We start from the raw sequence: 25,014 nt of genomic DNA on the forward strand, positions 1-25,014 counted from the left end.
GGGACACAGGCCCTGAAGAGAGCTCTCAAGACGGCATGGCCTCTGACCTCTGACCCGCCGCGGCCAGTTCTTCGGATACATTGTAGCAGCTTAAGAGAACACGCAGGGAGGGACGGACTGTAGGTAGCAGGCCACTGGAGCCCTTAAAACTTCACTCCCCGTAACATAAAACAGAAGTATCTGCCAGGAGGCTTTCCAGGGAGCCAGCGGACGGAGGACGGAGGAGGACTCGCTGGATCAGGCTGGAGTCCAGGAAACCTCCGGAAGGGAGCCGGGCCAGCCCAGGAGGCACAGCCGTCTCCCCGCTGTCCAGCCCAGAGGGCAGAGCCGTCTCCTGCCCCAGGTGCAGCCCAGAAGTGGCCAGGGCGTCGGGCGCAGGGCAGGGGCGCAGGGTGGGGGGCGCAGGGCAGGGGAGCAGGGTGGGGGGCGCAGGGCAGGGGCGCAGGGTGGGGGGGCGCAGGGCAGGGGAGCAGCGTGGGGGGGCGCAGGGCAGGTGGTGCGGGGCAGGGGCGCAGGGCAGGGGGGGCGCGGGGAAGGCCGGCCTCGCCCGGCTCCAGCGCAGATGCTGCAGGACGCCCCCCGGGGGGGCAGCCCGTCCCGCCTCCCCCCTCCCGGCCGCGGGCCGCCAGGTAGAGCTCGCGCGGCGCGGCCACGGCGCGGGCGGCCCGGGGAGGGGAGGGGAGGGGAGGGGGGGCGGCCCGGGGAGGGCAGGGCCTCGCCATCGGGGGCGACGCTCGCGGACAGCTGAGCCGAGCGCGCGGCGGGAGGGGGCTGGGCGGAGGGGGCGCCGGGGGCCGCGGGGCCCAGAGACGGCGGCCCGCGCCAAGGTCACACAGCGCCGGCGCTGACTCACGGGCGGGACCGGCCGAGGCCCGGCGCTCCGGGGGCCTCCCGCCGCGGGCCGCGCGGCCTCAGTTTCCCCGCGGGGCCGGGCGGGGGCGTGGCCGGCCGGGGCGGCGGCGGCGGCGGCGGCGGGGCGCGTTACCTGTGGAAGGACACGGCGCGCTTCTCCCCCTTGCCCTGCCGGTTGGAGCAGTTCGCGGCCGCGCAGCAGATCACCATCTCGGGCCTCAGGCCGCCGCGCCGCCGCCAGGCTCCGGCCCTCGCCGCGCCGCGCCGCGAGCGGGACCGCCCCGAGGGGAGGGCGCGCGGCGACACGGCTGCGGGACGTGGGAGCCGGCCCCCGCGGCTCCCGTACGGCAAGATGGCGGCGCGCGCCCCGCTGCCCCGCCGCCCCGCCGCCCGGCAGCGGCTCGGCCGGCCCGGGCTCCCCTGCACCCGGCGGGGCGCGGCCCGCGGCTCGCGGCGTCGGGGGAGGGCGGGAGCGCCCCGGGCCGGCGGCCCTGTACGGAGGCATGGCGCGCCGGGCCGTCCGTACGGCAAGATGGCCGCGCCGACGGCCCGGGCGCGCGGCGGGTTAGCGCGCCCTCCCCGGGGCCCAGCCGCCCGCCCACGTCTGCTTCCGCCAGCCCGACGCGTCGCCGTCGGGTCCCCGGGGCGGACGCCGCGGGCCGCCGAGTTGCCGAGCGCGCGGGCCCGGCCCTCGGCGTCGCGCCCCGCCGTACGCCAAGATGGCGGACGCGCACTTCCTCCCGCACTTCCGGCCCCGCCCGCGCTCGCTGGGCCCGGATTGGCCCCGGCGGCGGCCCGTCGCGTCGCGCTGCGGAACCGTCGGAGCGACGCGGCTCTCAGTCGGCGGCCGGAGAGGGAAGATGGACGCAGGTGAGGGCCCGAGCGGGCGCGGGGAGGCGGCGGGCGGCGGCGTCCTGGCTCGGGGGCCGCGGGGGGGCGGCGCGACGCGGCGGGGGCAGCCGGGGCGCGGGGCTGCGGGGCGGGGCGCGGCCGGGGTCCGTGGGCGGCCGGCGCGGGGCTGACAGTCGGCCGTCGGCGCGGGGCCAGCGCGGCCCGCAGCGCCCGGGGCGGGGGGGGGCGGGGCGGGCGGAGGAGGCCGGGGCTGCCCGACCCCGACCCCGGCCCCGGCCCCGCGGGAGGCTGGCGGCCAGGAGCGGACTCCCGACACTCAAGCGCACGCTTCCTTTTTTATTTTTATTTTATTTTTTAAGTCTAGTTCTTTAATTCGGTGCCCAGGAGATGGTGCAGGCTGCGCTCCGTGTCGCCCAGGAGCTGAGCTCACCTTGTCACGTCTCAGCTTCGCGGGCTCCCGCGGCGGAGCGCGCCGGGGAAGGGCGGCCGTGCGCATGTGCGGGGCCGGGCCTGCTCGTCCCGCCGCCGTCGGGGGCACAGCCCGGACCCCGCGGGCGCCTCGGCCTCGGCTGGCGCTCTTTGTTCGGTGGCCTCGAGCCTCGCCACGCGGGCCGCCGCGCCGCCCGGGTCGGGCACCTCCCCTCCCCCGCCGCCACCTGGTTTAGGTCCACCTGTCGCCCCGGACGGCTTTGTTTGCTTGGGCTTCCTCTCCTGCCAGTGGCCACGTAAAGGTACCCAGATCTCGGTTTGGAAACGAATGCAGGCACGTGTGGCCAGTATTTCAGTGGCCTGTGGCATCGTGTCACATCCGCGTGTTAGGTGCCGGAGCAGCCGCGGCCCTGACTTCCAGCGGAGCATGTTAACCACATTATCTTTGGGAAGTTTGTTTAAAAAAAAAAAAAAAAAAAAAGATAAAAAAGAAACCAGGACGCCTGGGTGGCTCCGCGGTTGAGCGTCTGCCTTCATCCCAGGGCGTGACCCCAGGTCCCGGGATCGAGTCCCGCATCGGGCTCCCTGCACGCAGCCTGCTTCTCCCACTGCCTGGGCCTCTGCCTCTCTCTTTCCCTCTCTCTCTCTCTCTCTCTCTTTGTGTCTCTCAGGAATAAATAAAACTTTTTAAAAAAAATTGTTAAAAAAGAAACCATCAGAGAGTGTTTTATTGTTTGCTGGAGGTGGAGAAAGGAAGAGAACTATTTATCCACCTTTTTTTTTGAAGTCGTCACTGCTCGGATGCCTTAGACTGTTAACACGAGCGACCTGGTAAGGTGGCCGCACAGCTCAGGGTTGGTCGCGTTACCCTGCACGTGGCAGTCTTCAGGTTGAAGTTAGGAGTGGCCACGTGCTGAGGATATCCTAACGGGACGCTGAGGGGTATTTCAAAGTAGAAAGTATTCACATTTGAAGGTCGTCGTTGTTGCTCATGAAAATACATGTGGTATTTGGAGACTGTGGTGGAGAGCTTTCTCCGACACCATGCTGACTGATGGTACGGCCTCCTGTAGCCTCTGGACTCCCAGGTTCGTCCTTCCTTGACCAAGTCTTGCGAGGTCCGCAGTTGCTTTTGTAGGGATTCGTTCAGTAAAGTACGTTTATTATTGAATGGGAGGTTTGTATTGGGCATTGTTCTAGACCCCGGGGCTAGAGAAGTGAATAGATGAGACAGAAACCACATGGCTCCTGTGGGAGAATGATGTGGGCCGAGCTAGAGGGGGTTGGAATGGTGGCCAGGATGGCCGGGAACAGTCTCCGGGCAGATGGGGGTACGTTTGATCAAGACCCAGGAGCAGCGCAGGGGGAAGGGTGAGTGGGTCAGTGTGGCCAGGATGCGGCAGGTGGGAGTGAGACAAGTAGGAGCCGAAGGCAAAGACACAGATTTGGCCAAGTCGTGGGGCCTTGTTGGGTCACAGTGAGGACTCGGGTGTTTGTTTATCCTAAGCGAGCTGGTGAGTCTTTGGAAGGTTTTGAGTGGGGGAGAAATGTGACTGGACGTATGTCTAGTGGACTCGCTCTGGCTGCTGTGTCCAGAACACACTGCGTGTCCTGCCGAGGGCCCCGGGCAGAAGCAAGGAGACCAGCTAGGAGTCTGTTTGGGTTAGCCAAGTGGGAGGCTCTGGAAGCTTCCTCAGGGTGGGAAGAGGAAGTTGAGTTGTGGACATATTTGAGGGTTGAGACAACAGGACTGTGTAGACACTGGAAGCGATGGGGTGGGAGGGGGCATGCAGGGGTGAGGAGTGGAAGGTAGTGCTGAGGTTCATGGGCTGAACTGAGAAACTGATGGCGAAGACTTTGGGGGTCTTGCTTGGTGGGGGAGCTGTTGGACTGTACGTGTTGACTGTTGTTAGACATCTACGTGGTGATGTCCAGGGGCCTGGAGCTGAGGTCGAAGTGTATGGGAAGCCACTTTGGATGAGATGCGGAGGGTCTGAGAGGAGGAGGAAACAGAAGGGCTGCTGGCTGGCGTGGGGAGGTCCAGAAGTGGCAGGCCAACTGCAGGCTGGTGGTGTTCTTCACGGAGCCCCGGCACTGTGTCCAGGCACGCTCTGGGCTCAAGGAACCTGTGCGTGCCAGCAGTCACATAGCTGTGCTGTCCGTCCCTTGAGGACAGAGCCAGCGTCTCGAGGGCTTCACGCTGTGTCTGGCATGTGCTTGGTAATCGAGGTAATGCTTACGGGTTCTGCGCCGTGAGAGCTTCAGTTTAGAGAGTCTGTTGGGTAAATGTAGTCTGTTAGCTAATAAGGTCTCAGTGGGGAGAGGGGCTGCTCACCTGCGGGCAGCCGGGCCCAGCGTGGCGTGCTGTCCAGCGTGCCCGTGGGCGTGAGATCTCCTGGACTCTGGCATAGCTGATGTTCCGGGTGCTTTTCTTTTCCTTCTTTTTCATCCAGAACTGAACTGCCAGCATCTTCAGGGAAACTGAGATTTTAAACAGTAACTACTTGGGATGCCCTAGTGGCTCAGCAGTTAAGCGTCTGCCTTCGGCTCAGGTCGTGACCCCCCGGGTCCTGGGATCGAGTCTGGCATCAGGTTCCTTGCAGGGAGCCTGCCTCTCCCTCTGCCTGTGTCTCTGCCTCTCTCTCTGGGTCTCTTCATGAATAAATAAATACAATCTTTAAAAATAAATGGAAAGTAACTACTTAGTAAACCTGTTTTATTTGTTGTTTGTTTAGTAAACCTAGTTTTTAAATGTAAACGTTTTCTAAAGAAACGATAGAATCCTTTGGTTTTATTTATAAAGCATAATCTCTTAGAAGCTATTGGTGTTTTGGGGAAATATCTTTGAAAAGTGATATTATACAGTAAGCTCTAACGGAAATGCAGTGGTGTGTGTTTTGTGCTTCTCCCTGGTGACTACAGTGTGGTTGGTACTAAGTGGAGACAAATTGGTTACCGCCATTGAGCACAATTCTCCATTTTTCTGCCAGATAAATAATATTAAAACGTTTGTTTCTAATGGAATTACTGTAGTAGTGAAGCTTTCTGCTTCCTCTTCCGGGTGTGCTCACGGACATCTTGGAGGAAAATCTAGAAAATCAAGTGTCTGGGACCCAAGTGACCAAGTGAGGGAAAGTGCCTCTGAAACAGCCTCATTCTTAAGGTGGGTGACACGTGTCAATATTGCTTGCCCTGAGTGTCATCTTAGTGGAAGTTAAAACCATTTCCTGGGAGTCTGGAGACTGGGATTCTTTTCAAGATTTGACTGCTTTTCACTCAGGAGGCATGTGAACTGTTTCATATATGATACGATACCATGTGTGGTGGTGATGAGATTATTTTGAGGCCTAATTAATTTGGGGCAGCTCTCTTTGGGAAGGATGCAGGGGCTCCTGGCCTCAAGCCTTCGTGAAGCTGGTCCATCTGAGCAGAGTTGAGAAAGCAGTGGCCTCCTGATATTGGCCAACCTGTGCAGATGTTACTGATTGTGAACTCTAGTTTTCTTGTTTGTTTTTTAAGATTTTATTTTTTCATGAGAGACACACACAGAGAGAGGCAGAGATACAGGCAGAGGGAGAGGCAGGCTCCATGCAGGGAGCCCGACGTAGGACTCGATCCCTGGACCCCGGGGTCATGGCCTGAGCCCAAAGCAGATGCTCAACCACTGAGCCCCCCAGGTACCCCTTTAGGTTTTATATATATATATATTAGAGATTTTACATATTTATTTGACAGAGCGAATGAACACACATATGTATGCACAAGCAGGGGGAGTGGCAGGCAGAGGCAGAAGGAGAAGCAGGGAGCCTGACATAGGGCTTGATCCCAGAATCCTGACCTGAGCCAAAGGCAGACACTTAACTACCTGAGCCACCCAGGTGCCCCAAACTTTTCTGTTTTAAAACTAAAGTTAGGGGGCCCCTGGGTGGCTCAGGTGGTTAAGTGTCCGCCTTCGACTCAGGTCAGGATTCTGGTACCCAGCCCCGTGTTGCGCTCCCTTCCCCGCGGGGTGTCTGCTTCTCCTTCTTCCTCTGTTCCTCCCTTTGTTCATGCTCTCCAAAGTAAATATATAAAATCTTTTTAAAAAAAATAGAAAAGTACTAGTTTTTTGATTGAACTGTTTTCTGAAGTGGTGTTCTGTAACGGTTTTCATTCTGCAGAAGCGCTAATATGTGTTTTGTGTAAATGACTGCCGATGATAAAAGTGGCGTTTTGTAAGGGGCAAGGGAGATTTCGTTTGATCTTACAGATTATGAGGCTTGAAATAATACCAAAAAAAGGAGGAGGAGGAGGCGCTGGAAACTGTTGCTGGGACCTGGCACTAGCCTTGCGTTCCCACCTCACTGCAGAGCCAGCAGCCATGCCCCACTTTGTGGCCAGGGGACCAGGGCCGTGCATCCTACAGCGAGCAAGTGGGCTCTTTTGTCTCCACAAACAAATCTTCATAGAGATTAGAAAATTGAGCATCAGGCGTGGATGGTATTTAGAAAAACCTCTTTCTGCCTCAGAGGGTAAGGTCTGGAAGGTTCAGGAGTGTGGTGGCCTGGTCCAGGCATGGCGGCTGGTGCTGAGTGAGCAGTGCCTCCACCCGAGGGAGCCGTGAGGAGCCATGAGGGCGCCCAGGCCACGGCATTCGGTCAGGTGTCAGTGTCCTCTGCTGCAGGTGGGACAGTGCAGAGCCACCAACGGCCGGTCAAGACTGTGACGGCTGCACGGTGACGAGACGTCCTTCACTTGCTTTCCTGGTCGGAACTGCTGGAGGTCCGTGGGACTCCGTGCTCGTTTTCCAGGGTGGAAGCCTAAGGACGTTGAGCCAGCCTGTGTCAGATGGCTGGCTTCTGCCCCCGAGACCCAGTCTTGGGAGGATGCTCGTTGCTTAGATTCAGCGTTCCGAGGTAATTACCTGTTTGGGTCAGTGTCCTGTGTATGTTGCACCGGGTGGCACACCTGTCACAGAATGTGGAGGCTGGTCTTCATTCCGCACGGTGGCGCCCCCAACTTACTCGTTCTGGTGACTTCTGGGGGACCCACCCCAAAATGTGCCTACTGTCACCCAGCATGGGGCAAAGCTTTTCCTGTTTCCTCCTCACACCATCCTTGAGGGATGAGCACAGTAAGGCCTCCACTGAATGAGGGTCAGACTTTGTGCTGCCCCCAGCGGGGACTGTGTTCAACAGGCGTGATGGACACACACTCCCTGTACAGTGTCCCCTGGGACCGACAGGGGGACACGGTCCCAGTCCAAGGACGCTGCAGTGCCATGGAGGGAGTGTGTCTGCAGCAATTCCAGAGGCACGTGTGACTTGCACCCAACAGAGGTGGGATTGGGGGGGGGGGGGGGGCAGAGGCAGGAAAAGCAGCGATGCGACAGGTGAGGGGGAACATGGGCATGTGAGCACTCTTGAGGGACCCTGCAGATGATGGATGTGTACCCTCACTTTGAGGCTCCTGCTAATCTGGCAAGAGCCGGGGTCACTTCCCAGGAGTTCATTCCCTTTGAGTGCGTCTGGCGCCTTATTTGCTTTTGGCCAATGCAGTAAAGAATCTGAGGCCACACAACCCATAATTCAGTTGGCTATAGTAGGAAATTTGGTGATGAAGTGTTAACTTAATAGAACACCTCTTCTTCTTTCCGTCTGAAGTTAGCGTGGTTGCCTATAAAGTTTGCTAGTAAACCTAAGAAATACGCCTGTTTTGCATTTGCCACCTCCGTGATGAAAACCTTTCAACTTCAAAGGTGCCCCACCTTAGATACCAGGTTGTGGTCCTTTGACATATGCGGCGCCCCTCCTGCAGAGCGCACCGGAGAGATGCTTGCCCACAGCACTCGGTAGCCTCCGGGTCGCAAGCCGTCTCTGCATCTTTAGTTCACGGCTGCAGCCTTTGAAGGGTCAAGGCTCCAGTAGGGCAGGATGAGAGCTAGGGTCCTGCTGTGTTATCACTCGGTATTAGACAAGTTGTTTGCGTCCTCCTTCGTGGAGAGTAAACTTTTGGGTTTGAATCTACGTGTTGGTTAAAGGCTGGAGGTCCTGACAATAGAGAAGTAACAGAAACACCGTGATGTTTGCAGCTCCTCAAGAAGATAGAACGCATTTTCACTCCAACGTAGCATTCATAATGACGTGCAGAAACATGTAATCTTTTTTTCTTTTTAAGACTTTATTTATTTATGAGAGACTCAGAGAGAGAGAGGTAGAGACAGGGGCAGAGACACAGGCAGAGGGAGAAGCAGGCTCCATGCAGGGAGCCCGACGTGGGACTCGATCCCAGGACTCCAGGACTACGCCTTGGGCTGAAGGCGGCGCTAAACCACTGAGCCCCCGGGGCTGCCCCAGAAACACGTAATCTTATGTAAGAAAGGAGGGCCAGAGAAACCCAGGCTTAATGGTTCCTAAGCGTAGACAGCTCGGTTGGCTCCGTCGAAGCACCAGCAGTCAGACACGTTGAGTGGAGCCCCTGCGAGGACCCGGCCAGTGGGGGCCCCCGGCGCCTGCCATCACGCTCGCGTCCCGGGCAGCGCGGCCTGTTCCAGAAGCACAGGACTGCCCTGACGCTGTCAGGTTTCAGATGGAAAGAAGGGAAGGCAGAGCTGAGAACTGGAGAGTGCTTGAAGCAGCAGATGGTCTCCTGTTGCCGTGTATTTCTTTGTTCAGGAGCGTTGCTTTCCCAGCCCTGTGACTGGGAATTAGCTGCGCATCCAGCTTAGCCTTTTGAGTGTCGTAAGATTGCGTGCCTCTGAGGCTGCAGTTCTGCGTCCTCAATATTAATGACAGTAGCTGACCTTGGAACCCTTGTGTCTGCCGGCTTCTATGTGAGCACCTTGTGGGAAGGTTCATGGACACGTTGCAGCTGCACTGTGAGGGTGTCCTGTTATTTTTTCCCCCCATTTTATGAGTAAGGAAATCTCTACATTGAGAGGTCAAGGGCCCCAAAGAACGTACAACCTGTGAGTGCCTGAGCTGGGATCTGAGTCTCTGCTGCCAGGCGCCAGAGCCCGCCCTGCACCCCAGCATCCCCAAGGGGTTGTGCCCGGTGCCGGAGGACACCGGGGGTGCTCGCATCGGGCACGTGAGGGGCACCTGACAGGGTGCGTGGACCTCTGTGCAGCACGGTGCTGTGAGGCTGGCCGCCGTGTGCTGCTGCCGTGCGTCTACGCGGAGTGACTGTGTCATTTAGGATAGAGGAGGAAATCACAGGTGTCGTTTGGTTTCCTTTGTGGATCTACGCAGAGACTTCTGGAAGGAGACTCCCAGCTACCTGCGAAGCTGCAGATGGTTTTTTGTTTTGCAGATGGGTTTTTAATAATGTTTTTGTGGTCTTTGAGTTTTTAAAAATGAATGTTATTGTTATAGAACATATATAATAAGTGGGGCTATTAAAAATTAAATTCAGTTGTGAGAGAAACTATTATAACTAACTGATTTTCCAGAGTTATTTGGGAAGTTGCAGGTGAAGGTATGAGGGACTGGGTCCCACTGAGGCTTGAGAGGCAGCAGGTGAAAGCTCTGTGTGCTTGGGCTTCCGTGAGGGGCAGCCGGAAAGTTGGGGACCCAGGACGCTCCGTGCCCCTGGCCTCACGGGTGTTGGTCTGGGCTCTGCGGAGTCTGGGGACCGTGAGCAGGGTGTTTCCTCAGCCGGCTCCCAAGGACAGAGAGGGACACGGGGCGTCTCTAGCTTAATTGAGGCAACAGAACAAAACGGTGCTTAGGTCTTGTGAGCTCCACACACAGCGACCTTCTTAGCAGGTGGGAGCTGGTGGCCGTGCTCTTCCAGGAGCATCTTGAGTGAAAACAGCTGGGAGAGGCTCAAGGACTTTGCCGAAAGGTCTGTTTGTTTCTGGGGGTTTGTGTCCCACCCAGGAGTAGTACCTGCCCCTCCACAGCTGCTTGTCATCATCGTCCCCAGCTTGTGTTTCTTGCCCCTGAAGCTCCCCCTTCCCCACGGCCTCTGGACACCTGCTCCTAGGGGACACCAACCCCACCTGTTATGTGGTGTGGCCTCGCTTGCACGCTGCGACGCAAGGATTTCTTTTGTCCTGTAGGTTTAAGTTTAAAGCGAGTACTTACATCAGGTACTTCCCTCCGTGGGGCCTCCGCGGAAAGGCCGGGCTCGGGTGGGGCGGCCGGAGGTGCTGCCCCGTGGCTTGCCCTGTCCTTGGTGGTTGTCCCGGCCCTACCAGGACACAGAATTACACGGGGCTCTTGACACAGAAGTGCTGGGAAGGATCTCCGCTGCTGTTTCATGACGTTATAAAAGTGGGATCAATGTGTGTTTGGTTTCAATAGCTACTCTGACCTACGACACTCTTCGATTTGCTGAATTTGAAGATTTCCCGGAGACCTCAGAGCCTGTGTGGATACTGGGTAGAAAATACAGCATTTTCACAGGTATTGGCCACATTGGAGCCTGCTGTGCTCTCAGGCTCAATCTACAAAAAGCATTTCGTGGTCATAATAGTTATCTGTTAACGTTTTATGACACGTGATCTATGAAGTTAAGGCTTTGTGTGTTTTCTTCTTTTAAACAATCCCTAGAAAAGGATGAGATCTTGTCCGACGTGGCGTCCAGGCTTTGGTTTACATACAGGAAAAACTTCCCAGCCATCGGTAAGTATGCCGTCTCTCACAACCCGTGATGTACACGATTTACAGGGAGGGAAACTTAGGTTTATAGGGTTGACTTGGGCGTGGGATACTTGTCGCTTCATCCTGAGCCTCACAGCGACCCTGGCGAGATACGCTGGCTGAGGTCTGGCCCCTGGGGTGGCGGAGGCAGGGTCCGATCCTCCGGATTCTCCCCAGGGCAAGGATTTTCCGATGCTAGTCGTGGTTTCTTTCTGGGACCTCAGATCAGGATGATGTTTCACAAGCGGCGTTCAGGCACGTAGAGCCGAACGGACCATGGAATCGTGTGTTACGAAGTCAGGCAGCTTCGGTTTGTGCGTCTGAACTGTGTCCTGGGTCACGGCTGTAACAGGAGGTCCAGGATGTTTGGAGGCCTTTGCTCCATGTCCATCGCCTTTCCCCGTGTTCCATGCCTGGTTGTGGGAGAGCTGAAGGGTGAGGCTGATGTGCCACGTCTTCACATGGCAGTAACGTACGTCCCTGGACGTACGTTGTCGTGGCCCTGGAGCTGGACAGAGGAGGGGCCCCAGTCTTGGCCTTGCCTCTGCTGATGGGAGAAGCCGCCACCAGAGGTTCGGCACTGGGGGGGCTCCAGCTCCTTGGCGGCTGGTCTCTGGCCCCTCACCGGGATCTGATCTCCTGGGTTCTCGGAAGGGAGACAGATGCGGTGTAGCCGCAGTGCTCGATGTTCCGGAGCGCTGCAGTGTGGGGAGACGAGGCCGGTGCCAACACAGGCCACTAGATGATGGCATTCGGCAGGTGCGCTCCGGGGGTCGTTCATGCCACAGATTCACACACCTGCTCTGCGGCTGCTCTGCTCCGCCCTGGAGGCAGGGGTGGAGGCGCCGGGCCGGGGCCTGTGCAGGCCTGGGAGGGACCCTGCTGTCCCGCAGGTCTGCCATCGGGACTCACAGTGAGGTCGGGCCGAGGGGAGCCTTGTGTTTGGTGGAGCCCTTGAGAGCAAGGGTGCCTGCCGCAGGCGGCCGGTGCGTACAGGAGCTGGCGCGGCAGGCCCAGAGCGCTGTGCTTCCTCTGCCCGCTGCCACTCTGCCCTTGACACCTCGTCCACCCACGTGTGGGAGGGGCTGCCCTCGGCTCCAGGTGCTGCTGGCTGGGATGTCGGGTGTCCCCTGTCCCTGTGGGGCCCGGGCCGTGGGCGTGACGGGGACAGGCCCCGGGGCACCGAGCAGCCCGGGTTACGGTTCTGCCCTCCTGCGTCTGGGGCCCGCTCTCCCAGCAGCCGCCTGGTGCCCTTCCGGTGCCGGTGGGCACGGCCTCCTGACCACGCTTGGAGCTTTCCCGGTTACACCTGAGGCGTAGGGTCTTTCCATGTGTTTTCCACACATTCTCAGTCCTCTGTGACTGACTTGTTCCTGTATTTTGCCCAGTTGGAGGGGTTGGCAGGACGGGTCTGCCCAGTACGTGTGCCCCCAGCGTGAGCAGGACCTATAGGGCCTGTCCCCTGAGGTGGAGCGGAGCCCTGACCCGCTAGGCCATCTGACGGCGGGGCCTCTCCTTTGTCCCCCGCTACAGGGGGAACCGGCCCCACCTCGGACACGGGCTGGGGCTGCATGCTGCGGTGCGGACAGATGATCTTCGCCCAGGCCCTGGTGTGCCGCCACTTAGGCCGCGGTGAGTTTCGGCCCCGGGGTGCCAGCTCTCTCGGAGCCAACAGGGCTGTGGGCTTAGCTTAACCAAAGCTGGTCCCCACCGCAACACAGACCCCGATTCTGGGTTTTCTTGAGCGGTGACCCACTAGTTTTCGTTGGTTTAAAAAAGTGAGTTTAGGGCAGCCCGAGTGGCTCAGCGGTTTAGCGCTGCCTTTAGCCCAGGGCGTGATCCCGGGGTCCTGGGATCGAGTCCCACGTCACGCTCCCTGCATGGAGTCTGCTTCTCCCTCTGCCTGTGTCTCTGCCTCTCTCTCTCTCTCTCTCTCATGGATAAATAAAATACTTTTAATAAAATAAAAATAAAAAAGTGAGTTTAAGGAGTTCTGGTGAACGTTTGTCTTTTAGAAATCGTGTCACTGAAACCTTTTTTTTCTTTCTGTATGGACTTGTTTTTGATGGTTTGGAATCCTGGAGAATTTAGCTTTTAACTTTAGGTTCCAAAAGAGGGTATTGTCACCTGTGGCTTGAGTGTTTTATAAACGTAAAGCTTCTTTCTCCTGTTTGGGTAAAACAACTTCTGTGTCTCTCCGACAGATTGGAGGTGGACACAGCGGAAGAGGCAGCCGGATAGCTACTTCAACGTCCTCAACGCGTTTATCGACAGAAAGGACAGTTACTACTCCATTCACCAGATAGGTGGGAGGCTGCAGAGTGTGCCCACGTCTGCCGCCTAGACCAGGCCGAGTGGTGGGGTCCCCTGACAGCTTCTCTGCTGTCAGGTGTCGAGGCGAGAGGGTGTGGGTGCCCCGGCCTGTAGCCACCAGGGGCTGCTGCTGGGGCCAGGCCGGCCTTGCCCTGGGGTGGGGCTGTTTGCGCGCCTCTTTGTGGAGCGTCACGCTCTCACTTACAGAAGGAAGTCAAGCTATAGCTTTGACTCATTTAGTTTCCTCCAGGCTGTTCCGTATTGGAGGGCTGGCATCCTGACTTGTCGTGTGGGACGGCCTGAGGTGGCCTCCGTCCTCCCTGGAGGAGCTCCTGCGGGGGGCGGGGGTGGGTGCACCTGTCCAGGCTTCCTGTGGAGTGTTTCCGCTGCTGCGTGAGGCCAGGACTGGCCTCTTCCGGCGGGCGGGGGCGGGTGGCTGGGGCGCACGCCTAATCCCGTGTGTTTCCCGCAGCGCAAATGGGAGTTGGCGAGGGCAAGTCCATCGGCCAGTGGTACGGGCCCAACACCGTCGCCCAGGTGCTCAAGTATGTGTCAAGCCCTGTCCCTGCAGGTTCCTCGGGGGTAGCGGGAGCATGAACTCTCCTGAATCCTCATTGTTGAAGGAAACGAGGGTTGTTTTTCCCTTCCCTGGCGGTCCTCCTGGGAGTCCTCAGGTGGCGCGCCAGGTGGTCTCCCGTGGGGAACGTTCCTGGCAGATGAGCGTCTTCATCCCGATGGCACTCGCTGGGTGGGGTTTCCGTGTGTCCATCAGACGGACGCATGCACTCAGGTGCTCTCTGGTGGTCAGGGAGGCTGAAGCTGGCCTGGAGCAACAGTGCAGGGTGGGTGCCGTGGGCCCTGCCCCTGTGCTGACCCCACCCTCACCACCTCGGACCGTGTCCACAGCTCCGCATCCTGACCCGTGCATCTGCCGCCCGCCCCCTGCTCCCCGCGCTCCTCATGTGGCATCTGAACTGGCCCTTCCCCTCCCTCGTCCCCCAGCCCTCTCGCCCTCGTTGCAGCAAAGGGCCTTGTCCTCCAGCTGGCTGCTCTTGTCAGGTTCTTTAGGTTCCTCCGGGGCGCTCCCTTCGCTCGCACACCCAGCTCCTAGCTGATCCCCAAGCCTGCCCACTGTCTCTCTGTCCCCTTACCCAGCCTCCACGTTCACTCAGCCCCTGCCGCACGCCCCTAAGAGCCCTGGGTCCAGCCCTGCATGGCTCGGAAGCAGAGTCCCTGCGTGGCCTGTGTGTGCTCAGCGGGGGTGGTTTGCACGTGTGCTCTGTTGCGTGGTCCACATGCTGTAGAAGTCTGCGCGTGTAGCTCTGTGTGTGCCTGCACCCAGGGGTGTCTGCGTGGTCTACGGGTGGGCTCCCTTTGCCCCCACTGCTGCCCTGGAGCAGCTCCTTCCAGGCTGGTGTCCACGTGGTCTCATCCAAGGGCCAGGTGTGGGCCCTCTGTTTACTCAGGTTCAGCAGGTGTCCTCACAGAACCCTGGGCTGTACAGCCGCCCTCTTGGGTCCCCGTTGATGGTTGATGGCTCCATTCTGGCCCCTCCACCTGCCCGTGAGCACTGCAGGGCTGGTGTGGGCCTTTGGCCACTTCTGTCTTGTGTCTGCACAGTGTTCGCTGTTGTTTGCACAGGCACAACTCCCAGGGTCACACGCCAGTGCTGACTTGTGCCCAGACCCCAGACTGAGGTCCAGATACTTGCTCAGCAGCAGCCCTTGGATTTCCATGGGGCACATCAGCCTAACAGCCAAAACCCACAGCTGACCCTCCTCCCCGTCCCCGGCCTCTTCATTCTACAGGGAAGGCAGTGTGGTCTTTCCAGGACCATAGGCCAAAAACTGGGATTGTGATTGTGCTAGGTTCTTTTTCTCAACATCCCATCCAGACGTGTCTAGGCTGCACCTAGCCTTCGTGGCCTCCCTGTCCTCACCCTTTCCAAGCTCCTTCTTCCGCCTCCTCGTTGGTCTTTTCTCTTTGACGTTCTCGAGTCTCTTTTAAAATACCAGTAAAGTGTTGGGGCGCCTGGGTGGCTCAGTGAAGCATCTGGCTATTGATTCGGACTCAGGTCCTGACCTCAGGGTCATGGGATCAAGCCCCCACCCCCAACTCTGTCGGCTCCGTGCTCCATGCTCAGTGAGCAGTCTGCCCGAGAGTCTCCCTTCTCTCTCCCTTTCCCTCTGCCTTTCCCTAGTATTCACATGTTCTCTCTAAAGTAAATTAATGAATGTTTTTTAAAGATTATTTATTTGAGGAAGAGCGAGTGTAGCGTGCACAAGCCGGGGGTGAGGGAGGGAGGGGAAGGGGCAGAAGGAGAGAGAGGAGCAGGCTCCCCACTGGTGTGGGGCTCCATCCCGGACCCTGAGACCTGAGCCGAAGTCAGACTCTCAACCCACTGAGCCACCCAGGTGCCCCTAAATCAATAAATCTTATAAAATTAGAATACCGGTAGGTGTGATCTTCATAAAACATAAGTCGGCCTTGTGCCCCTTCTCTGCTGAGGACGTCCATAGTTGACTGCAGGTGTAGTGGGCGTGCCCTGCCTCCCCCGCTTGCCCTGTGCTTGCTCCCAGCACACCCACCCCGGGCCTCTGCACCTGCTCCCCGGCATCTCGGGGTCGGCCTTCGCATCAAGGCCTCCCTGCCCTGCCTCGGTCTTGCCCCCGGCTACTGCTCTGTTCTCCGTGGTGCTCACTGCCCACACAGTTACTTCTTTTCACCCTCCTCTTGTCTGGAACGGCAGCACCAGGGAGCCTGCGTTGTCTCTGGCATGTCAGTGGGTTTCAGCCCTGTATGTGGCCCGCGGGGCAGCGGCCAGTGGAGTTTCTCACCTGCTCCCCTGGCCTCCACTGTGGCCTTCCCACCAGGAGGGGCTTCGTGTGGTCGCCCTTGCCCTGGTCAGTCCATCTCTTCTGGGGTGAGGTGGAGCTGGGCCTGCCTGAGTTGCTGAAACCTGCGGGGTCTGGGACAGGGTTTGTGTTTCATTTCCTGTCTCCTCATGCAGCTACATCAGGAAACGATGCCCCGCAGCAGGGCTCTGTCCCCAGGCGGCAGCTGGGGTGAGGGAAGGCGCCCTGGGCCAGGTGGGGGGAAGCAGGCTGCAGCCTCAGCTTCACTCCCGTCCGCTGGGACTTTCATCTCTGCTGTGCTTACCTCACGGAGGTGAAAGGTCTGAACTGTGAAGGCTTACTGCTGTGTCCTCCCCTTCTGTTAGGAAACTGGCTGTCTTCGACACCTGGAGCGCCCTGGCGGTCCACATAGCCATGGACAACACGGTGGTGATGGAGGACATTAGTAAGTAGACGGGGTGCGGGGCTCGGGCAGCGGCTCCTGGGCCATGGGGCGGGGCCCAGACACAGGCCTAGGGGAAGGGCCTGGACCCTGCAGAGCTGCGTTACTTAGTACCCCAGCTGTGTCCTCATGGCAGACACCTGGTTGAGGCCTTGATGGGCATCGCTGCTCCACAGGGAGAGGCAAGGACAGCTGGCAGCCGCACCGTCTGCAGCCCAGGCCTAAGGAAAGGGGAGCAGGGCTCTGGGGACCTCAAGGAGTCCGGGCATGCCAGACTTTAGTCCAAGAGGAACGTGATGGCTCCGTTTGGCACGTGGCCTCTCGCGAGACAGTGTGGAGCTTGGAGTCACGTCCTGTTACACAACCAAGCAGACAAAACTCTAACGTCTTCGTTTTTACTTAGGAACACGTTTCCCCAAAGACGTTGCTTTGAATTTTACCCAAGACGGAGCCCTTTGAGCGTGCTTACCTGTGGACTGGCTGGTCGGGTGGAGGCCGGCCTCGCGCCGTGACTGCTGGCGTGTGCATGTGCGCCCCACAGAGGACGGGTGGACGGGCTCCCAGCGCACAGCCGCACTCTGCCCTGCCAGCCCTCCCCGCCCACTGACCCTGTGCCCCTGAGAGCTGACAAACTAGGGGTCTGAACTCAAGGAAGGATGTTTTTCCCTTCTCACATTTTATTTCTTGAAATTTTTGTGAAACGTTGGAAACTGGAAATGTATAGAGAATAGAGAAAACCACGGAAGCCGCGCCTACTGATGGTGAGACCCCGGTCTTCCCAGTGTTGGCTTTGTGGTTCAGAGCAGCCCTTGCTCGGTAGCCGAGCATCCTCCCTGGTGGGACGTTGCAGCCCTTTGCTGTCGGGCTGCTTGTTCCCAGTAGGCGGCGTTTCTCTTGCCTCTCGTGTTGGGGAACCACTTAACCTCCGGGCCGACCCGGTCACCCGCCAGCCAGGCCTCCCCAGTACGGTGCCAGGAAGGGGTGAGGGACGGGCTGATTTCCAGAACCTGCGTTCTGGGCAGAGGGGAGGTGCAGGTTCGGGCCTGGAGGAGTCAGCTGGGGCCCGGACCTGGCTCCTGGCTCTCAGGGTCTCAGGTCATCGAGCAGGAGACGAGGCGCAGAGCCAGGGCTGTCTGAGGGGCATGTGGGTCTGTTCTGGTTGGGGTGCGGGTCTGGTCTCCCAGCTGTGGGCAGGGGCCCTAGAGTCCTCCCCTCCTGAGTCACAAGTGGTGCGTCCTCGTTTTGGGTTTGATTTGGGAAGACCCTGGGACCTGGGGTCCTGGGCACAGTTCAGTGAGGCAAGGGGATGCTGAATGGCCGTGCTAATTGCTTTTGGCTTCAGGAGCCCCCGGGGGTAGGTGTTACCGAGGGCCCCAGCAAAGGCAGGCTCGCAGGAGGCTGCCTGAGGTCTCCGGTGTGGGAGCGAGAGCTCTGATTCAGCAAAGCGGATGCTGGGTAACCCATCCTGGCCAAGCCAGGACCGTCCTGGCGTCCAGGGTGCTCAGGAGCCCCCGGAGCCCCTCCCAGAGAAAGTGCTGGCTTTTCGCCTCCCCTGTCCGTTCCAAGGGGACGGCACAGGGCAGGGGGAGCCTTGCTGGTTGAGATGTGCCCGCCCTCCTTGGGGGGCCACGCAGGACCGCAAAGCAGCCTTCGCCAGCACCTGCCCTGGATGGGTTTAGACTTCGGTGAGGGCAGCAGACCCAGGGGATGCTCGGACTCTGGGGAGGAGTTACAGGTTGGAGATGACGTGCTGCGGGCGCACAGGCACGCGGAGACCACGTGTGGGGCCAAGAGCCTGGCGGCGGAAGTAGAGCAGAGGTGACTGGTGGGGCTCCCAGGGGGCGGGGGCCGGGAGCGCAGAGGAGCAGGAGCGGGCGTTTTCACAGCTGAACAGCTCCCAGGCTCTTAACCAGGCGTTTTTCGAGGGCGTGTGTTCTGGAGATGCGTCCCCACTGCAGAGGCAGACGCTTTCGCCAGTGTCCGGGGGATGGCGACAGCCATAGCCGCCTTTGAAGCCAGGCGGTCCCGCGGGCCTGGCTGTCTGCACGTGCTGGCGGGCGGGGTCGGCATCTTGAGGCGGCGGCTGGTGGGCTCGGGGTGTTGGGAGAGGAGCGAGACCCCGGTGGGTGACTGGTACACGGGAGATCCCGCCGTTTGCAGTGTTGGGGGCCACACACCCGCCTTCCTGCTGCGCCCCCCAGGGTCTCCCTGGCAGGCCATGGGCGAGGGGCCGGGGTTGTGTGTGGTCCCCACACCTGTGCGGCCGCCTCTGATCCGGAAAACCCATCCCGGGTTATTTTCCTGCTTTTGCATAGCCCGGCCATTCTGCGGAACCTGGGCCGGCTTGCTGCAGGGCCGCACAACCGACGCATTCGCTGCGTCAGGATTAGATCCGAGTAAACATTTTGCCTGAGAACGATACTCGGTGGCTGTCCTCAGCACCACGGCACAAGGCCGCCACCCTCTGGTCGCGTCCTCAGGTCACTCGTGTGGGCCGTGCCTCCGCCTCCCTGTGATGACTGGGGTGCCGAGGGGGACGTGGCGTGGAGTTTTGCCTGCATGGTGCTTCTGTAAGCATCTTCGCGTCCAGCTCACCGGCTGGTAGGGTGGCTGGCTCACCGTGTCCTTTGCCGCGGGCCCGGGGCCAGCGGGTTCCCTGAGGAGCCCTGGTTCTGCTGAGCTCCCCGCAGTCTCCACTCCCTGTGCCCGCGGCCTGGGCACATGCTGTTTGGGGGCCCCTGGAGCGTCCCCGTCCCCACCACCAGCCCTGGGTACCACCCCGAGGGATTACAGGTGTGCTTCGAAGGAAGGAGTCGTCCTCCGCGCTCACGAGGGGGAGGGCTGGTCCCCGATGGTGTCTGCGCCAGTGCCGCCCGCCGCCTGCGTGGTGGCTCCGTGGCGTGCTCCTTGTTGCTGCCCGGGACACGGCGGTGTTTGTTGCACTTGAGACATTATTTCATGGTAACAGTTTTGACCTGAACGTGCACAGAAAACGTTTGGCTCTTTTTTCTCTCCGGGGGCGGCGGGATTAACCTTAGACTTCTTTCCTAGGTTCGTGTTGTGTTAATAAGCACTTGACTTTTTTTACCTGTTTCGGAGACTAATTATGTGTGTGTTCCTCTGGGGTGAGCTTCCGTCGGGCTCTGTTCAGCCCTTGAAAGCACTTCTCTGTTTTTCAGGAAGGTTGTGCAGGGGCAGCCTTCCGTGTGCGGGGGCCGCCGCGCTTCCTGCGGATTCCAGCCGCCACTGTAACGGGTTCCCTGCTGGGGCCGAGGTCACCAACAGGCTGGCCCCGTGGAGACCCCTGGTGCTGCTCATCCCCCTGCGCCTGGGGCTCACGGACATCAATGAGGCCTACGTGGAGACCCTGAAGGTGCGTCTTCCCTGCCCGCGGGGGGACTGCAACACTGCTGCTCGATGCGGCGCCTCCTGGGCTCCACCCGGGCAGCCCCGACAGCGGTGGGGATCCCTGCCCGCCCCTCCTCCGCACCCCCCCTCCCCCCCAGGCCCACTGCGTGTGCGCCGCTTTCCTGGTCACAACTGCGCGTTACTTCCGGACCCGGCTCTCTGGGGCCCGTCTTCCCACTCCCCTCCCCCGTCCCTGCACCAGGCCCCGGGGCTGGCCGGGAGGGGACGTGCGCCCCCTGGCGTGCTGAGCCGGCCGCCCTGCCCTGTGTCCTGCAGCGCTGCTTCATGATGCCCCAGTCCCTGGGAGTGATCGGAGGGAAGCCCAACAGTGCCCACTACTTCATCGGCTACGTTGGTGAGCGGTGGTTCCGCGGGCGCACCCCAGCCGCCAGGGGCGGAGCAGCAGGGACTCGTCTGCAGGGCAGCCCAGCCGTCCCTAGGGTGTTGGCTTGACTCGCGGTGGCCAGTCCGGCAGCAGCTCCCGGGAGGGCGGTGTCCCCAGCTGGCCGCTGCTGGCCTCCATGCGCCCCTCCTCCCACTTCTGCCTGCCGTCCAGCCCTGGGGTTTCCACGCGCAGGGCTGAAGGGACCCCGGTGTGCTGCCGCCTGCTGACTTCCCCCCACCTGCCCCAGGTGAAGAGCTCATCTACCTGGATCCCCACACGACGCAGCCGGCGGTGGAGTTTACCGACAGCTGCTTCATCCCCGACGAGAGCTTCCACTGCCAGCACCCGCCCAGCAGGATGAGCATCGGGGAGCTCGACCCGTCCATTGCCGTGGTGCGTCCCCCTGTCCGTCCTGCCCTCCCCTCCCCTCTGACCACGTGACTTGTGGGCAGGTGTCCTGAGCACTCGGGGCTCAGTTCTGTTCACAACGGAAGGGAAGGGCCTCCGATCTTAGGGTTTTGCTTTCAGTGTCTTAGTTACGCCCACGCTCGTGGCCTTCCCCCTTGGTAGGGTCGGGGTGTGAGCCCCTTTAACAGCCGCAGCCTCCCACCCCCTGCTCTCTGCCGTCTCTTGGGGGTCTTTGGTTTGACTTTTAAGTTGTTAGACCTAACGTATCCGAGAGATGATTCCCAGAATGAGCTTCCCGGCTCCGATCACAAGGCAGGAATTTGGGACGGTTTATGCAAACCTGTGTGCTCTCAAAATGCACTTGATGGGGAAGGAGGCCAGAAACAGCTGGAAGTAAAGGTGTCCCCAGGGAGAGACGAACTGAGTCACAGACAAGGCAGATTTGAAGCTGGCGTCTCTGGACGTGCGGCCTGTGGGTCCGTGGCCCCGGGGGGCAGGCCTGAGGGCGCAGGGCTGGAGCTTGCAGGGTGGCGTTCCTGTCCGGCTGGCTCGAGGCAGCAAGCACGTCCCCATAGCTGACCGCGGCGGGGGCTCAGGTGATGCAGCAGCCTGGGCCGGTAGTGCCGTCGGCAGTGGGCACAGAGTGACCCCCGACCCCGCCTGGTGGGAAGAGGGCTGCAGGTGCACTCGTCTTCCCGTGGAGCGCTGCCCGGGTCCCCCCGCCAAGCCCGGGCCGGGCCGGGTGGCCTTCGGGGCGGGAGGGCGCCGGTCTGAGCAGCTCCTGCCCCGGGCTCCTATTCCCGCGATTGTATTGTAGCCCTGGCAGCACCCAGAGTCCTAGTGACGCGTCCCGGGCTCGGGGCTTTGTGTGTAGCGGCTCTGAGTGCCACCCCCACCCACAGTCCTCGTTGGGACCCCGGGCTCCCCGGGTCTAGGTGCTGCTGGGTGGGAGGCCCTCTTGGTGAGTTGTGCCGCGCACTGTGGGTCCAGGTGGCCTGGTGAGTCAGGGCGGAGGGTCCTCGGTGGCCAGTCCCCTGGCCTCTTCAGGCCCCCTCGGGCTCCACGCTGCACCTGCTGCGGCCTGTTTGGGCGCGTGCCACATGCCGCCGTCACCTCTGTTCCAGGGGTTCTTCTGTAAGACCGAGGGCGACTTCGATGACTGGTGCCAACAAGTCAGGCAGGTGGGTGGTGGGTCCCGCGCGTGGTGGGGGCTGGGGGAAGGCCATCTCGGGGTGTCCCGTCGGGGGTCGCGCCTGCCTGGGCACCTGGCACACAGCCCGCAGTGTCGCTTGTGGCACAGACCTTGCTGTGGGCCTTCGGAGACGGCTTCGGGTGTCAGCGTTGTGGAGCTTGCCCCCTGCGGCTGCTGGTTTGCGGGGGCTGCACCCCGCGCTGCGCCTGATGGCTGTGTCTGCTGACAGCTGTCGCTCCTCGGAGGCGCCCTGCCCATGTTCGAGCTGGTGGAGCAGCAGCCTTCCCACCTGGCCTGCCCCGACGTCCTGAACCTGTCCCTAGGTGAGTCGGAGCCTGCGGGGCCACGGCCGTTGCGGCGGTCTGCGGGCCATGCGCTGTCCTGTCCTGTGTCGCTGCTTCCCCCAGGTCTTGTTCCTGTTGCTTTTGACCTTTAGTAGTTGTATGAGGCCACGATGTGACCACTTGGTGTGTGTGTGTGGGACCGGCTGCTGCCCGATAGCCTGGCCCTTGCCCGGGAGGGCAGCAGCACGATCCGTGCCTGTCCTCAGCCTCACGTGAGCACGATAGCCTGGCCCCCGGGCGTGGAGCGGGCGCGCACCTCACGCGGCCCCGGGTCTGGGCGAGCCAGGGCGAGCGAGGCTCTCCGCGACGGCGCAGTGTCTCTGCGAGGTCCGGCTTGGGAGCCAGCCCTGGAGTGTGGGCCACAGGTGGGCTCCGTGTCCTGCTGCCCACTGGCTCTAGGCCCAGGGCCGCCTCCCTGCCCAGGCCCTCAGTTTCCCTGAAGTGAATCCACTTGTGGCACACAGACAACCGGGACTCGGCAGGAAGGCCGTGAGCACATCCAGTTCATGCAGCCGTCCAGCTCTGACGCGGACGGGGCCTGTGTCCCTGCCCCTCTGAGAAGATCATGGAGGATGGTGACTGAGCCCGCCGTCCACGGCCCAGAAGGGAGCCAGGGTGCCGCACTGGAGACTCGGGACACACGTCCCACCAGTCCCCAGACGGTACCGGGGGTGCCCACCGCCTCTCGGGACGGGAAGCCCTGCCCTCCCAGCCCCGCCCCTTCTCTCGGGCTCTGGCAAGAAGCGTGTTCTCTTTTCAGACCAGCCCCAGGGACGCCCCCTCCTCCTCCTGCCCTCCCCTCGCCAGCCGAAGCGCCTGCCTGCTGGGACCCGCAGCCCTGGGGGCCGAGGCCTCCGCTCGGCAGCTCTGGGTCCTCTTGCCTCCTGCCGCACTGAGGGCGAGCGGGCCAGATGCAGGGTGTGGTGGGCGCTGCACACACCCCGGACACCCCACGCTGGGCATCTGATGACGTGTCGTCTCGTTTCTTCTAGATTCTTCTGACGTAGAGCGACTGGAAAGATTTTTTGATTCAGAAGATGAAGACTTTGAAATCTTGTCTCTTTGAAAACCCTGCAGTTGGGGGACGGTGTCCCCTGGCCCTCCCTGGGGGCCGTCGAGAGCCCGGCCCTGCCTCGGGGCGCTTGGCGCCGCTGCATTTCATCCATCCAGCCTGCCCGTCCGCTGAACGCCCGTGCCCCGTGCCGCCTCCGCCCTGGGACGGAGGACTGCCCTGTTCCGGGGGCCCTGCCGCCAGCCCCGGGACTGCGCAGGCCCAGAGGGCCCGGCCGGGGCGCCGCCGAGGAGCCGCCGCAGGACGCCCCGTGCAGCCAGGCCGGGAGCTGCTGAGAGCGGAGCCTTCACACCCGCGAGCGCTCGCCCTGCCACACTGCCAGCCCCGCATTAGCGCGCCGCCTCTGCCCTGCTTCCTCCTGGGCGCTCGGTTCTGGGTTTGCTTTGGAATTAAAGTCCTGTTTGAAGTTACAAGGACATGAATTTCTGTCGGGCGTGTCCCAAGTCAGTCTCCGAAGACCTGCAGGGCGGAGGGGCGCCCGCGGACTCGGCCAGCCCCCCGGCCCCCCCGCCCCCCCGCCTGGCGTGCTCCTCGGGGGCTACTTCAGTGGGGGATCGGGTTGGAAGAAGGCTTCTCCTCGCCCCGGGGAGCGAAGTAGCAAGGTGGTGGGGCGTGGTGGGATTCAGGGAGGTCCCCGTGCGAGGGACTCACCAGGATGGGGACGTGTCTGCTCTCCCAGAGCCGCAGGTAAAGCCTGAGTGGGGCGCGCCTTTCCACACCTCCTGTGCCGGTCCCAGCATTCCAGACGCCCCCGTGCCGCCGTCCTTGCTGCACCTGCTGCCCCGGGCCAGGACGGGGGCGGTGGGATGGGGACACGCTGCCCTCCAGGGCCTCCCTCCAGGCCCAGGCTCGAGGGTAGAGCCCACAGCCCCACGGTTCCTCACGAACCAGGGAGGTTTCCGGACCTTCCTGAGCACGGACGTCAGCTCCCGTGCCCTCAGCCTGCGGCCAGGCCCAGACTGCACCCCTCCCGCTTGGGTTTGCCGTCCGTCCTGAAGACTGGCCTGCGTCCCACCCGGAAGCACAGCAGGGGCTTGGGGGGCGCCTGCACCACAGCCGCCTCCGCGTCCTCCCGGGCAGGTGGGCGCACTGCCCTGTGCCTGCACGTCCTGCCGGCCCACAGAGGGGACTTCCTCCCATTTCCCGCCTGTGTCCTCGGTGGCGACCGTGGGGTAGAGCCGGGCAGCAGGAAAGGCAGCCGCGTTGCTCCGACTGAGCGGTGCAGCCGGGGGGCGGCCGGGGCTGATGCTGCAGCCCACGCTGTTGTACGTGGGGGACACGGGCCTCGGCCCGACCCACGGGGAGCCGTTCTGAGGCGGCTTACGGAGAATGTTCACCTCCCCAGTGTAGTTGGCAGTTCTTAACGGCAAATAACAGTTTCCGTAGAAAACACTTTGTTGTCTGTGTGTTGATTTTCCTTGAGTTGCAGGTGGACGTGGTAAGAACAGGGGGGGCGTCGCCTGGGCTCGCAATGCGCCAGGAAGATTCCACGGACGGAGGGACGGAGAGAGGGGCCACCTCCCCAGACACACAGTCCCCAAAGGGGAAAACTCCAGGGAACTTGCTTTTAGGAGAGCACAGAGCGGCCCCTCGGGAGGGTTGGGAGGCCCCTTGCTGCCTTGGCCGGCCGCCCCGCCCCGAGGCCCTGGAGGGCCCGTCAGGAGGCGACCCCCCGCCCCCCAGTGTCGCTGTGAGGGGCTGAGGGAAGGTCCCCATGTTGTGGTCTCTAGAAGCCGCCGGAAGGAACCTCTTGTGCTGGAACCATTCTCCACGTGGAGCCGGGCAGCATCGAGCCACTGCCTTCCTCTCAGGGCAGGGGTGGGAGTCGAGGTCTCTGC

At 61.1% G+C, this 25,014-nt stretch overlaps 2 protein-coding genes across 6 annotated transcripts in view; one reads left to right on the forward strand and one right to left on the reverse strand.

Moving 5' to 3' along the window:
- The window catches only part of THAP4 (THAP domain containing 4), a 38,940-nt gene extending 37,797 nt beyond the window's left edge, over nucleotides 1–1,143 (reverse strand). Inside the window, exon 1 of one of the 2 annotated variants that reach the window (XM_072797068.1) lies at nucleotides 986–1,143. In XM_072797068.1, the coding sequence (XP_072653169.1) occupies nucleotides 986–1,062 (77 nt within the window). In that variant the 5' untranslated portion in view covers nucleotides 1,063–1,143. Of the gene's footprint in view, nucleotides 1–47; nucleotides 256–985 lie in introns of those variants that run through there. The other variant, XM_072797069.1, reaches the window with a different exon arrangement.
- ATG4B (autophagy related 4B cysteine peptidase) lies at nucleotides 198–24,568 on the forward strand. 4 transcript variants are annotated; one of them, XM_072797072.1, is made up of 14 exons: nucleotides 1,589–1,722; nucleotides 10,419–10,520; nucleotides 10,668–10,739; nucleotides 12,291–12,389; nucleotides 12,962–13,063; nucleotides 13,543–13,615; nucleotides 16,291–16,370; nucleotides 19,547–19,740; nucleotides 20,052–20,130; nucleotides 20,408–20,553; nucleotides 21,693–21,749; nucleotides 21,990–22,083; nucleotides 22,569–22,766; nucleotides 23,097–24,568. In XM_072797072.1, exons 1-13 carry the CDS (start codon nucleotides 1,713–1,715, stop codon nucleotides 22,595–22,597), a joined length of 1,137 nt encoding a protein of 378 aa, XP_072653173.1. In that variant the 5' UTR covers nucleotides 1,589–1,712; the 3' UTR covers nucleotides 22,598–22,766; nucleotides 23,097–24,568. The 4 variants fall into 4 exon arrangements, with proteins under 4 accessions (XP_072653174.1, XP_072653173.1, XP_072653172.1 ...); XM_072797073.1 differs by lacking the exons at nucleotides 1,589–1,722; nucleotides 22,569–22,766 and adding an exon at nucleotides 198–343; XM_072797071.1 differs by lacking the exon at nucleotides 22,569–22,766.
- Nucleotides 24,569–25,014: the final 446 nt, after the last annotated feature.

Source organism: Canis lupus, chromosome 24 (genome assembly GCF_048164855.1).
Source record: "Canis lupus baileyi chromosome 24, mCanLup2.hap1, whole genome shotgun sequence".
In the NCBI taxonomy this organism is placed as follows: Eukaryota; Metazoa; Chordata; class Mammalia; order Carnivora; family Canidae; genus Canis; species Canis lupus.

Excerpts from the sequence above, each read along its gene's own strand:
- ATG4B (XM_072797071.1), top strand. Across the intron at positions 10,521-10,667 it reads AAAATACAGCATTTTCACAG|AAAAGGATGAGATCTTGTCC; the intron begins GTATTGGCCACA and ends AACAATCCCTAG. Across the intron at positions 21,750-21,989 it reads GGTGCCAACAAGTCAGGCAG|CTGTCGCTCCTCGGAGGCGC; the intron begins GTGGGTGGTGGG and ends GTCTGCTGACAG.